The sequence below is a fragment of the Chiroxiphia lanceolata genome, chromosome 5 (genome assembly GCF_009829145.1).
Source record: "Chiroxiphia lanceolata isolate bChiLan1 chromosome 5, bChiLan1.pri, whole genome shotgun sequence".
NCBI classification, from domain to species: domain Eukaryota; kingdom Metazoa; phylum Chordata; class Aves; order Passeriformes; family Pipridae; genus Chiroxiphia; species Chiroxiphia lanceolata.
In genome coordinates, this window is record NC_045641.1 from 57,448,625 (window position 1) to 57,461,887 (window position 13,263).

Here is a 13,263-nt window from a genome sequence, read left to right on the forward strand (position 1 = left end):
AATGTGGAAATACAAATCCACTTCCCTTTTGTGGATGGCATCTTTTTCTCTTCCTGTCAAATTTTTATTTAAAAATCGAGGAGATACAATGGGGACGTATTCTGCTGTCATCAGTCTGCTGTCATTCACGTATTCCACTATCTGTAGTGAGGAGGCAGAAATTGGGAATGCAAGTTTTGGAATGCTTGTGACAATTCACTCTAATTTTGAAGTATTTTGGGGTGAGTGCACTTGAGTGCACTGTGTCTCTTATAACGAGCGTCTCTCAAAATGGAGCTTATGTCAGAGGGAGGACTGTAAAATTTTACTTTTCTATCTCTGATACTTGAGGGCAGAACACACTTGGCTTGTGACAGCTCATACCAATAGGATTGGTAGTTCAGATCCAGATGTTGGTCTGCATGTTGCCCCTGGCTGCATCTGCATGACTTGCGCTGAAAACCATTTAGTCACGTGTTCTTTGGAACAAGAATTTATCCTACAGATTCTTTAGTGCAGTTTGGGATGCAGTTGGCAAGATGTGTCTAGCTTTGATGTACATGTCCCTGGGTGAATTTGCTCACCCAGAGTAAGAAACTTGAGAAGCAAAAGTCCTGTGGAGTTGCACTGCCCTTTTAAAGAGTCTTTTCCAGAGTAGAGCTGCAGTCCCATGAATTCCACAGAAGACCGATAAATTAAAAAAAGTTACATTAGTACTAGAAAAAATACACATTTCTTTGCACTTCATAGTTTGTAGAAATGGAATGTTTTGTCTTGATTTTGTGTTACTTTTTCTTGATACCTTTTATAATATCAAATACGCATTTTTTCTTTGTAGTGGCCACTCCTGTTTAGTTTTGAGTAGTTCTTACTCCATAACTGGAAGTTTGTGTTTAGGCTGTTACACTTGCAGAAATCCTTTTATTGCCATGTGTAGAGCAGGTGAAATGAAATGAGAACTAAGAGAGTAGAAAAGAGACTGAAAGATGAAAATTGTTGTTTGGCATTTCCAGATACATTCTTGTGTACACACTTAAGAGCTCTGTAGTGTTCCCATAAAAACTTCTCACATATTTCCGTCCCAAGGCTTCTTGGAAGTTGCTTTCCTCATCCAGGCTATTGGAAGGTTTTAGTGCTGTGCATGATTTAAAAGCAGTAGCTGCATATTGTTTGTGTTTTAGGAAAAACTACTTTTTATATTCAAGGAGAATTAATGTGGTGTTATATTTGGCAGTGCACTGTGCTCTTTTTGTCCCAAAACACACATCTAAAAGGAACTTGAGTAAAGAAATAAAAAGTTAAAAAATACTGCAATAATAAAAAATCAGAAAGCTTTTATCCTTGGTTGTTGGACTTGAGGAAACAGGAGAAAGAGAATTATGGATTAGCCACTGTTAGTAGTAATTCAGCATAGTCACTAAATATGAAATTGTTCAGATTCAGTGCAGTACAAGTACAAACTTGTGAACTGATTACTGGATTTGTTGGTCCATGCAATCCTGGGTAAAATGGTTTCAGGTAAGTTGGTTTATATTTTGCATGGAACACTTCTGTCAAGCTTTTCCGTGGATGAGTTTAATCCTTATGTTAGTTTCTGTCTTTGGGCGTGATGGTGGCAGCTTTAAGCAAGAACACTTTGAAAAATTCAAGGTTGAAGGTGAGGAATCTCCCGCTCAGAGGATTTGTGGATGTGCAGCCACATATTTATGTTATTGCTACATCCTTCTGTACTTCACTACAGTGTGGAAGAAAATTTGGTGGGACAGTGGAAACAACATTCTTGCTTTTGCGGAGTAGAACTGCAAAGAAGTTACAAGAAGTTGTTTGTCCCTTCAAGCAGATGGCATCACTGATACAGCATTGCCTACAATAATGTTACTTCTGTCAGGGAACAGAGAGCACTGTTTCCTGCAGCTTGAGGAGCACTCAACACCAGTGCCAATGAGAATTCTTTAGTCCTCTTCATTTAAGGATGAGCTAACATCTCTTACCTAACATTATCATGTGTCTATACAGAATGTTAGTATTGGTCAGCTAGAGCACAGTGATTTCTTCATGTATTTGAGCCCAGAGAGTTGCTACGTTAGAACTTGAATATTGTTGGACTGATCTGACTTAAATACACGATATGTTGAAATGGCACAAAGTGGGAACAGTCTAGCAGAGATGGCTTTGCAGGTGTCTCCCTTCTCTTCCGCCATTTAGGCAAAGCAAACAGAACTCTGGAAGACCTCAATAAGTACTTTAACTTTTGCTCTGGAAGTCACACTGAAAATTGGCTGCATGTTTAATCATGTGATCTGGAAACTACAAGCTAGAAAAGGTAGTTCTGGCTTTCCCAGTGACTCATGAACTGCAGCTCTGTATGTTGGTACCACTTGTTTTGTCTTTATGATTAGATAAATCAGAGGCTGAAAAAGCCACTGATAATGTAAGAACAATAAAAAGAACTTTACAAAGAGAGGTAGTGGTAAAAGAGGCAAAGCTTACGGAATATCAATTGGGAGTCACTTTGATTTCCAGTTCCCCACTGGAAAGGGAAGAGAAGGAAAGGACAAGGCAGGTCTTCTGGGTTGTCACAACCAATATTGGGCACAACTGTGAGCAGGGCATGATAAGCAGAAACCTAGTATATTGAGTCAATAGTGAATTATAACGGTAAAACTGAAATGAGTAAATAGTTTGGAATATACAGCCACCAAAGAGCACAGAGGCAACAGAAAGTTTAACCAGGACTTCGGTCTTCTATGTTTTTCTTAAAACATAGAGTCACTTATATGAAATAGTTCAAGGGTGACACACTGTGTTTAAGTTCATGCACGAGCTTGGTAGTGAATATGTGAAGTTTATGGAAAATGAGATCAGTAGGAGAGAGGAGGGTGGGGAGAAACAGGAGTGATTGATTTTCACAAGGGAAAAGTTGAAAAAGTCATAGAAAGGTATTACTGCATGAAACTGTCTACAGTCCTCAGAGGATTTATTTCAAAATGCTGGGGGGGAAGAGCTGCTGTAAGAGAGCTCAGTTCTGTATTGGGAGGGTGCTTTATTTCACCTGTGAACTGAGCAAAGAAGAGGAAGGGAGCAGTAGGACAAGAGAACACAGTCTTAAGCTCTTCCAGGGAAGGTTTAGGTTGGATATTAGGAAGAAATTTTTTAGAGAACGAGTAATCAGACATTGGAATGGGCTGCCCAGGGAAGTGGTGGATTCACTGTCCCTGGAGGTTTTTAAGATGAGACTGGATGTGGCACAAAGTGCCATGGTCTAGTAACCACGGCGGCGTTGGATCAAGGGTTGGACTTGATGATCACAGAGGTCTTTTCCAACCCAGTCGATTTTATGAGTCTATGACTGCTACGTACAGCAAGGGTTGTATCTTCTTCCCCCAGTACTTGCTGCTGGGAGACAGAGCTCGACTAGAGTGACCTTTGAGCCTAAAGAGGCCTGCAAAAAAGCTGGAGAGGGACTTTTTACAAAGTAGTGATAGAACAAGGGGTGTTGGCTTTAAACTGAAAGACAGTGGATTTAGATATTAGGAAGACATTCTTTGTTGTGAGGGTGGTGAGGCACTGGAATAGGTTGCCCAGAGAAGTTGAGGATGTCCCATCCCTGGGAGTGTTCAAGTCCAGTCTGGATGAGGCTTTGAACAATCTGGTCTAGTGGAAGGTGTCCCTGTCCGTGACAGGGGCAATAGGAACTAGATGGCCTTTAAGGTCCCTTCCAACCTAACCCATTCTATGTTTCTATGATCTCACCTTGCTGTTGCAGCAGCCCACAAAAGGTCTGTATGGCCTGTGACATCTTCGTCTAAATTAGGTTATAAATGGCCCCAGGCTCTTTTGGTTCCTTCAAGTGGCAAACCAAATTGTGGTGGGAACCTTTGGAGAGAGAAGTGCAAGGATTTGGGACTGACACAATGTGAATGTGTAATTTGTCCCCAAACAAACATTTTAGCTGTTCCCAAAATGTGTCTGGCAGGGACATGGCTTTACCACACATAGTGGTAGAGGGAACAAACATAGACTTTTACAATTAGTTCTGTTCTTTAGCTCTTAGAGTGAAGGTCACCATGACAACCAGGATATGAGAACAGAGCTTTGTTTGCTGATCACTGGGACTGGACATTTTTCCCTTGCTTTCGTTTTGGAGGGAAAAGTTAATTCTGAGGGAGTTTTATGTCAGTGAGATATTGGAGCCTGTAAATCTCTTTGATGGGTGAGCAAAATCTTTTAACTGAATGTGTCTCTAGATTTCATACTGTCAAATTGGACAGGAAAAGTCACAAGTCTCTTAGAGCTGTATTTCTTTTTTCAAGCAGTTTGCAGATGTGGGAGACAGTACTGCGTTGTTTACCCTGTGTTTTATTTCCAGAAGGTTATTATAAAATAGGAGTTGTTGAACAATTCCACAGCATATACTGGTACTGTTGATACCACAAAATAAGCAGAATCTGGAGTGTAAGGATGAGAGAGGGTGGTTGCTTCCCAAGAATGCCTGTATTCCATTCCTTGGCCATAATTAACTACAATAAATTTCTAAAATCCTAGTTTTTGTAATGGCTTTATCAAAATTCTTACATACTCCCACTACACAGCACCTTTTCTTATGAATTTAACCTCTGCCTTTTGTCTGTGTGCGTCATGTGAGTAGGGGAGCTCTGATGCTTGCCAGTTTTCATTCCTCTAGTGATTTTGCAAAGTGTAATCATTGTAAAGTGCAATTGCTTAATATGTAGCTCATTCACTAAAACCCCAAGGATAAAGGCAGTGAGTAATGTGAGTCATTACCAGAGCAATGGTATCTGAAAAGATGAAGACTCATGCATCAAGTACCAATCCATTTAGTCTTGAATTAAGAATTTTAAAAACCACTAGTCGGATGTGATTGATATTATCTCCAGGCAAATTAAAGTAGTTACCCTGGAATGCTGTGCTGATGCTAATGTTTTTCTCCTTTGTTATTAGAAGTGCTGATCAGTTACGTGTCCCCACTGCTCTGTTTGTCTATCCAAGATGTTTTCAGCCCAGCAGCTCTCTCAGGTGCCTTTTACACCTCTTTTGCCTTTCCAGGCACTACGTACCTTCATGCCTGAAATTCAGAAACTTTGTCCAGAAAATATGAAGAACTCTGCTACTTGCTCAGCAGTGTTGAGGTTCAAACTTGTGTATTTGTCACACTTATTTTTTTTCAGCCATTCAGGTTTCAACAATTTTCTTCCTTTTCTTTGTACTAAGTCGTAAGAGTTGCAATAGATTTTTTCCTACATCTCATTCCAGTGATGAACTTTTAGGTCCAAAGACATGGAATTTGAGTGGACAGACAATGACTATAAATGACTGGAGCGTTAACATTTCCATCATCAATCTGAGAGGGTAATTTGCAGCTTAATAGGCAACAGTGAGCTGCCGTCTTACTTTTGACATGCTTTGAGATGTGCAAGTGCCTGCATAATGTTGTATATAGCAGTCTGATGGGGCACCTAGGTTTAGCACTGGTGAAATGATTTATGCATGCTGACAAATCAGGAGTTATGTTTTGTTTCCAAGATTTCCTGTGGGAACAGAAAGGCTTCCTGAATTACAATACAAAAAAATCCGAACAACAAAACCAGGCACGTGCTGGATGTATGACTCCCTTGAAGTCAGCAGGGCTTGGGTAGCATTACACTAGTTGGGATCTATGATTAGAGGTCAGCTTTTCCTGTCAGTGATATTATTAAGATCATAAAATAACACATGATAAATTAGTATATCAGTCTGCAACACTACTCACAGACCACACTTTTAAGGCATTGTACTATACAGTCATCTTTAATTTGTGCATCACAACCAGACCACAGCCTTCTACTGTGACTTGATTGGTCTTTAAATAGGAGTTATAATTCACAAGGTGTGCTGTGGTGTGTCCCTTGTTGAAATTATTGCAGAAAATGTAACAGTAGACTACAGGTAATCTTTAGACTTTAGAAATCAGGTATGCATAATCCATTTCTGCATACTAATTTCTGTTTTTATGTCAATTTCTCAAGTCTTTTGGATGCAACCTTTTTATTCTGTGCTTCCTGTAACTATTGACAAGCCCCTGAAACACTGACAATACTATTAGGGCTTTTCTCCTCCTTTTGCACAATGTGTTGCTTTGCTTATGTATCTGTGATTGCCCATGGTGCCTATGATCAGTACAGCACATAGAGTGTACCTTGGAGAGTCTCTTTAAAATAATATTTTACTTTTTGTACTATACTGCATAGGAACAGGTAAGATATTTACATTGGTAGCCTTTGAGATTTTGGGGCACTGTCACTTTGTTTAGGGATCTCAAACACGCTGGGAGTAGTAGTATCTTCATGAGATTCATTACAGGACTACATTTTTCTAAGTGACCCAATCAAATGACTTGAAAAGAAGCAGCTACAGATCAAACCTGACAATGTCAGTTGTCAAAGTAGGCGATGCAGTAAGAAACAAAACTGTGAAATTAGATCAGAGGTTTACAGGTCTAGAAAAAGTATACATTTCACAGCAGAAATAATCTGTAAGATACTCTATTTGTATACATGATTCTGTGAGGACTTGGATTTCACCCTTGAACATAGGCACACAAAATCCTTTGGGGCAGTACATTATATGAAAAAATACAGATATTTTCCTTTCCTCCCCAGTTTGGTTGAGCTGGGAATCCTCAACAGAACCTGCAAGAAGCAAAACCTGAGGTTTAAGTCTACTACAGTCCTTGAAGGTAGCTGCCCACAAGCAGACTGTTTTGGAGAGCGTGAAAAATAAACATGTTGTTACAAAGCTCATTTGTGGGTGTTGCACTTGGCTGTAAGACATGTAAAGTTTGCATCACATACTTAAAACTCAGACATACAAAAGCTAAGAAGCACATCCTCTCAAAGGTGAAAACTAGTGCCATATCTAGCAGGCAGTTCTGTGTTCCCAAGCAGGAGAACAATGTCCTCAAGTCTGGAGAACTGTAGGAAGAGGCCTGCGGAAGGCAGACACTAACCCAATACGTGGAGGTTTTTTCACAGTATCTTTCACATTGCTTTCAGGCCAATGAATATTTGCCACTATTAACACTAATATAATAGGAAAGAAATTATGTATGTAGAAGATTTGTTACACATGAGTGATTGAAGTGTTTTTTAACTGTGAAGTCACTGCTCTTTACACCTGAGTGTTGATGTTGACTGAGAGTCCTTTTTTCTGTAAGTTTGTAAATACACAAGAGGTTTTTTTGTTGTTTGGTTGTTGGGGTTGTTTTCATTGAAAGAGCTGGCTGGTCCAACACCAAGATTTGTCCTGTGAAAATTATTTTTGTTTTAATTGTTGCGTATTGGAATACTGAGAATTAAGCCCTTCCCTTTTAAAACTTACTTTCCTGATACTAGCATCTCTGTTCAGTGTTTCACTTTGAAAGGCTTTTTGTCTTAAGTGATACTAATGATAGGGAAGGGTGTCCTTTTCTCCGTGTCAGACTTGTCACCGTTCCTGTTGATGGTGGATAGTTGATAAGGGACAACTGCCCATCACTCTGAAGTGGCACAGAGTTGTCCTGATCAAAGTATCTACTTTGTGCCAGAATCAATGTGAAGAGTCTTAAACTGATGCCTATCTTTTCTCACTGGAGAAGTTACATATTGATGAGCTGGTGGGAGAATATAATGATTTTTAGTAGATATAGATCTCCAGTGGTGCTTTCTTTGGTTTAAAAGTAACTTTTTATGTTTCATTTCAGTTGGTCTCTAGCAAGTTTGCTAATCCTGTGTGGGTCTAGATAGGTTTAACATGGATTTTTTATTTTAATAATGGATAGAAACCAAGACTGGTGGAACTGCCCCAAATCAGAGTTTGACTGCAGTGAGGCAAACCCTCCTGCATGAATATGTCTTGTTAGAATCCTGTTTCTAACAATTTGGGTTGAGTAATTCCTTGCCAATATAAGCTTGATCCATATAAACCAGTCAGTCAGAATCTTTTAATCAATAAGTGTTTGTTATCACCTTATATAAATAGGAGCAGTTTTGTGCATGAATTGCATATGCTGGTTTAAACCTGCTTGCCATAGTTCAGCTTGGCTTGGTTACTCAGACAGGTGCATGCTGAATAAATACAAGAAACATTCAATTCCTGCAACACAGTTCACATATAAATGGCACTGGAAAAACTAGTTTTACTTTCAAACCAGGCCAAACGATCCCTAAGTTTCCATAAGAGAGTTTTCCCATGCATCAGTTAATAGACTTTTAAATATTGCAGGTTAGTGAGGGAGAAGGACTCGGTAAAGTCAGTGAATTACATCCTCCTTCTGATGTAACCTAGCCTGTAGCCCAGTAACGGATCTGATTATGTTGATCCTCCAGAAAATACCTTTATTTGCCCACTTTCTGTTTCAAACCAAAGATCATGCACTGGGTTGTCTTAAGACAACAGGCTATAGACTGGTAACTGGTCCTTCACCTCTCCTTGCTGCTGCTGCTCTCACAGCAAGCATGAGGCAGCTCAGGGAAAAGATTATTTTTTTTTGCACTGTGGGACATATGTGGTGGCTTGCAAGGACTTGCCTAGTCCACACCTTGGCTGGCAGCTCCAACCTGCCAGGGAGGATGAAGACTCAGCAGCTGCCCTGCTTAGATCTGGTCTTTCTTGGCTGAAGGTATGTTTCCTTTCTTTTCCAGTTTCTTAGGAAGTGTTTGAAATGCTTTGTCCATCTGTCTGCACCTCACTGCTCCCAGGTGCTGCTGCCTGCTGGCTTCAATCCCTGCTTCAGGCCACCAAGTATTTGGGTTCGTCAGGCCGGAGTCTCATGATCTTGTCCATGCAGAGCAGGATGAGAGTCAGAAACCAGAGGCTCCAGCCGACGGCCGCTGCAATCCACCCGTAATCGTCCATGCCCGACGGGCAGCACACGGCCGCCTGCGTGCAGAAGTTCACGTCTGGTGGAGAACAAACGAGGTGAGCTGATGGGAGGCCAAGTACACAACAGGTCTCCTTTACTAGAAGGCAGATGAGACAGTGACTTCACTGTCTGCCCTGTGGCCTGTCACTCTGCCTTGGCATCTTTCCCCTAAGCCTGGCTCTTAACGCGGGTGGGTGACAGTGCTCAGTTCTATCTGCATGTCTTCAGTCAGTCATCCCTGTCTGGCCAAACACCTTGGCAGCTCCTCGTACCACCGTGCCCACCATTATGGAAATCTTTTAATTGGCGTCTCCTCTGTCAGTTTTAGGAACGGCATATGATAGAAGTAGCTAGTTAAAATAAAAAACAAACCTGGGGTAGAGAAACCCTCATGTGGGAGAGTAAGAGGATCCCTGGTAGAGACACTTTCAGCAGGACCTCCAATAGTTTAGGTACCCAATACCTCTGTCAGCAATAGGGGCAGTGGCAGCTCTCTGCTGGGCTCTTAACTGTGACTTAAGTGTAACAGCTTCAAAACACATCACTATCAGGAGATCCCTGTTTTACATGTTTAAAAATGAAATAACTTTTAACAATTCCATGGGGTTTTTTCTTGCATCTTTTGCATCTTTTTGTCTGTTTTAATCACTTCAATTTCCTAAAGGCACTTAAAGAGTATGTCGTTAGTTGTTTCATTTATACTTTTATTTAAAGGCATCTGCAATACTTTTTCCATTCCAAGGGCACTGTGAAGATACCAGCTCTGTGTCTGTATCCTGTGTGGTAATGTGGAAATATCAAAGGGAGCCTGAAGGACCATGGTATTTCAACCCCTTGGGCTCAGACAGAAGCTGAGTGTGAAACCCCAGCACCCAGGAATTTACGTATATTGTGTGTTGATGTTCATGAAGCTTGTTAGCTGTGAAAAGGAAATGCCTCCTGAGCTTGGTGAAGGGCATCCAGCCTCTTGCACATTTCCAGGGAAAAGGCAAGTGCAGGTGCTGCTCAGCTGCTCTCATTCATGTATGTCAGGGAGGACCATGGTCCTGTGCGTTGGCTTTCAGTGCACACAGTACAACTGTCCTGCACTGCAGAGAGCAGGAATTCCCATCACAGAGGTATGTCTTGTGTGTGCCCAGAGAAGGGAGAGGGATGCCTATATGCCTATGCCATGCTTTCAAGTAACGTACCTGTGTTGGTACATGCACTATAATACAGGAAGTGGAAGATTGTGGGGGATGTTTGATGTTTGAGTTGGAGAATGACTCTGGGAGTACTGGTGGGATCTCAAGTTGCTTGGAGCTGGCTCTTTGGGAAAGACCTGAGAGGATAGGGAAAGAGGCTCTCTTGGGAATCCATATAGTGCCTACAGACAGGTGGTCTGGCAGGGAGCTTTGAATTAGCTGTCAATTAGTCTGTTCAAACCTATGTGTCTTTCTCAATGTACTTAAGATACTATACTGTGCCAATGGAGGAGACTTAGAAGTGCATCCTAGAGGTTCACCCACAACGGTAGGCCTTGACAACAGATAAATCCCTTTCCAGGACACCCTCTCAGTTCACCTGTGTAGACTCATCACCTGACTTTAACGTGGTAGTAATGATTTATGAAGACTTACTAAGACATGGTGGTTCATACTCAGTTGTGGGTGTGGAGCTTCCTGAAACATTGGAGATGACTTCAGCTGCTGCCAGAAGGAGAAAAGGCAAACTGGATTAGAAAAGCAAAACTGGACATCTAACATGAAAATCTGAAAGTCTGGCCTTGCAAAGGTCTGTAGGATGGACCCAACTTCAAGAAAGGAAGTTCCTGCCCCTAAACATTGCTGCATTAGGATACGCTTTCTTATCCCACCACTTTCAACACAGGCTCAAGAGACCTACTCTAGCAGCAGCCATAAGGAGGAGGTGGATCACTGTCCTTCTGCCTGAGTGGGACCCTGATGTGAGCTGTTCACTCTGGGCTCAAATTAACCACTGTCCTTTCCCAAGCCACAGGGGCAGAACAAGCAAGGACTGAAATGAGAGAGACCATTCAGTGGCATGGGGAGATCCATGGCCAGCAGGCTGTACATCTGCCTCCTTTTGTCCTTAGAAAAATCCCAGTAACTCCAGGGTATGCAGAAGTCAGGCAGAGCCAAGAGCTGAGCCCATCCAGGGAGGGCCTAAGCAGGTCCACTATGGCTCCAAGGGGAAGCTTTGGCTTTGCTGCAGTTCAGAGCATCTGACACTGCTCTGGCTGGACTCCAGTTTGGACCAGCATGGTAACCATCTCAGGTTGGAAAATACAGCATACAGAAATAAGTAACGGCCGGAGAGGGCCAGAAGATTTGATGAAGGTTTTGCCTCTTTATCCTGCTTGCTACTCATAGCCAGAACACACATACAGTCTGGCACAACTCTTTGGCTGCTCTCCAGCCCTCCAAATCTGTCCATGTCACCGGCCATAGCTTCCTTAGTCTTCCTAAGGAAGACCTGCCCCTCAGCTTCAGTGTGCTCCCTGTAGCACTGTGGGATCAGATGCAAGGACAGCTGCAGGATGCCTGAGTGGGGGAAAAGCACGAATTGCTGTGGTCCCTGTGCATCAACACCTGTCTGTCCCCTGCTGCAGAAGGAAGGGAATCTAAGAAATCCTCTTCCTGTGCTCCCATGAACAGTATACTTCAAGTTCAGCCAGGTGGAACATCCCCTGCACAGGTAGATGAAAAATGGCCCAGGGAGGCTACAGGGTGAAGGTGTGCTGGTTGTCCATAGACCAGGCAGAAGGTATGAGATAACTATTTCCAGTCAAACCATCGCTCAGAGCTGATAATTTGGAGTCTGATAGCGAAAATCAGTTTCAGCCTGATTTCACTGAAGACTGCAAAATAATAGCTCAGGTTTAATTTCAGCTCGGGAAAACAAAACAGAACAAGACCTTTGAGTAAACCTTTGCTTTGAGTTTGGTATTTTCCAAGTAACAGCAAATAAACTGAGGTTGTCTTGCGGGAGATGTCCCTCTTGGGTCACCTTCCATTGCTCAGCTTTGCATTTTGAGCTGATTCACCATCAGCAATACCAGAGCTTTCCTCATGGCCTCTGCCAGAGACTCAGAGTGGGTCTCTGGGCAGCCTGCTCCAGGGAAGGGTCTGAATACTCCCCATTCCTCTGTCTGACTCTGTTAGGACACTTGCTGAATGACCTTGGCCAAGCCCATAATTTGTTTTCTCAGTTAATAAGTACCTTATGGGAGCACTGGGAAGAATTGTTAAAACCTGTGTATGATCTGTAGAAGGAAGTGCTGCAGCATACTGAGCATTGGTTCATGTTTTTAGACTTTGCAGCTCAAAGAACAGGCTCTCAAAGCTAACCCATCTTTAAACAGCTGGCAGGTCTCATCTGGTGCTGATATACAAATTCAGGCAGGACCCTGGTGGGAAAAGGGCAGCTCACAGGTCCCATTTACATTTTGGTTTTAGGCAACTTTTATAATTAAGGTGGGACCAAAACCAGATTTTCTGCAAAAAGCACCCAATAAAAGCTAAACCACACTATGTCGAGCCCCTTGCGTGTTACTGCAAATGGTCCTTTCCTCAGCAAGCACGGGAAGACCAAACAACTGTGGTTCCCTATCTCCTTGCCATTCAGTGGAGCAGCCTGCAGTTCAGTCACATTGACAGTGGATCTGTAAATAGCTGCCAAAAGAGCATCTCTACAGAATGACCAATCATGTCCAGTAATTCTCATTAGCATTAATCAATTCCAGCTCTTTACACTCCGTAGGTGAGACAAGGGAGCCTGCCTCATTTTGAAAGAACAAATTACTGTCAGTGGGCAATATATGTGGGGGGAAAGGGCAGGGTATAAAAACTGAAGTGTAAAAGAGAAATACCTGCTGAGCAGGAATCCCAGAGCGCAGCAGTGAAGAGGAGCACAGTGGAGGCTGCCCAGGGCTTGAAGTGCTTCATGCCAGGGATCCAGCTCCCACCTGAGTGTCCACACGGAACAGGTTGCTGTCTCTGGCAGCTCTAGTGCAGCAAATCCTTGATAAGCTCAGAGAGCTGGTGTGCAGAGCAGAGGGTGGAGCAAGGGAGCTTCCTGCTGCCAGGACACCTCGAACTTTCCTGCCAAAACCGGGTGAGGAAGGAGAAGGGCTCTGACCGAAACAGCTTCAGTGGGAGGTAGATACCAGGAGTTGGCCCCGGTACTTAAAGTTTTCTCCCTTAAAGCTTAAAGTTTTCTCCCTCGGATATGCTGCAGCTAGAGGGAGGAAAGGCCTCCAGAGCCAGCCCTTCCCAGCAGAGTCCCAGGCAGCTTCTGAATCTTCTTTTCGTCCTATGAAGATGGTATAATAGAGCTGGAAGGGAGCAGAGGATTGGGGTAGAGAATTTGTCTCCCTATTTGGC

The 13,263-nt window shown here is 42.7% G+C and overlaps 1 protein-coding gene across 2 annotated transcripts; it reads right to left on the reverse strand.

Moving 5' to 3' along the window:
* Positions 1-7,959: 7,959 nt before the first annotated feature.
* On the reverse strand, positions 7,960-12,997 carry TMEM213 (transmembrane protein 213). 2 transcript variants are annotated; one of them, XM_032687694.1, is made up of 3 exons: positions 12,750-12,997; positions 10,498-10,563; positions 7,960-8,915 (listed from the first exon to the last, which is right to left on the reverse strand). In XM_032687694.1, the coding sequence occupies exons 1-3, from the start codon at positions 12,823-12,825 to the stop codon at positions 8,746-8,748; spliced, it is 312 nt and encodes a 103-aa protein (XP_032543585.1). In that variant the 5' UTR covers positions 12,826-12,997; the 3' UTR covers positions 7,960-8,745. The 2 variants fall into 2 exon arrangements, with proteins under 2 accessions (XP_032543585.1, XP_032543584.1); XM_032687693.1 differs by having other exon boundaries at positions 10,498-10,566; positions 12,750-12,992.
* Between the last annotated feature and the right edge of the window lie 266 nt (positions 12,998-13,263).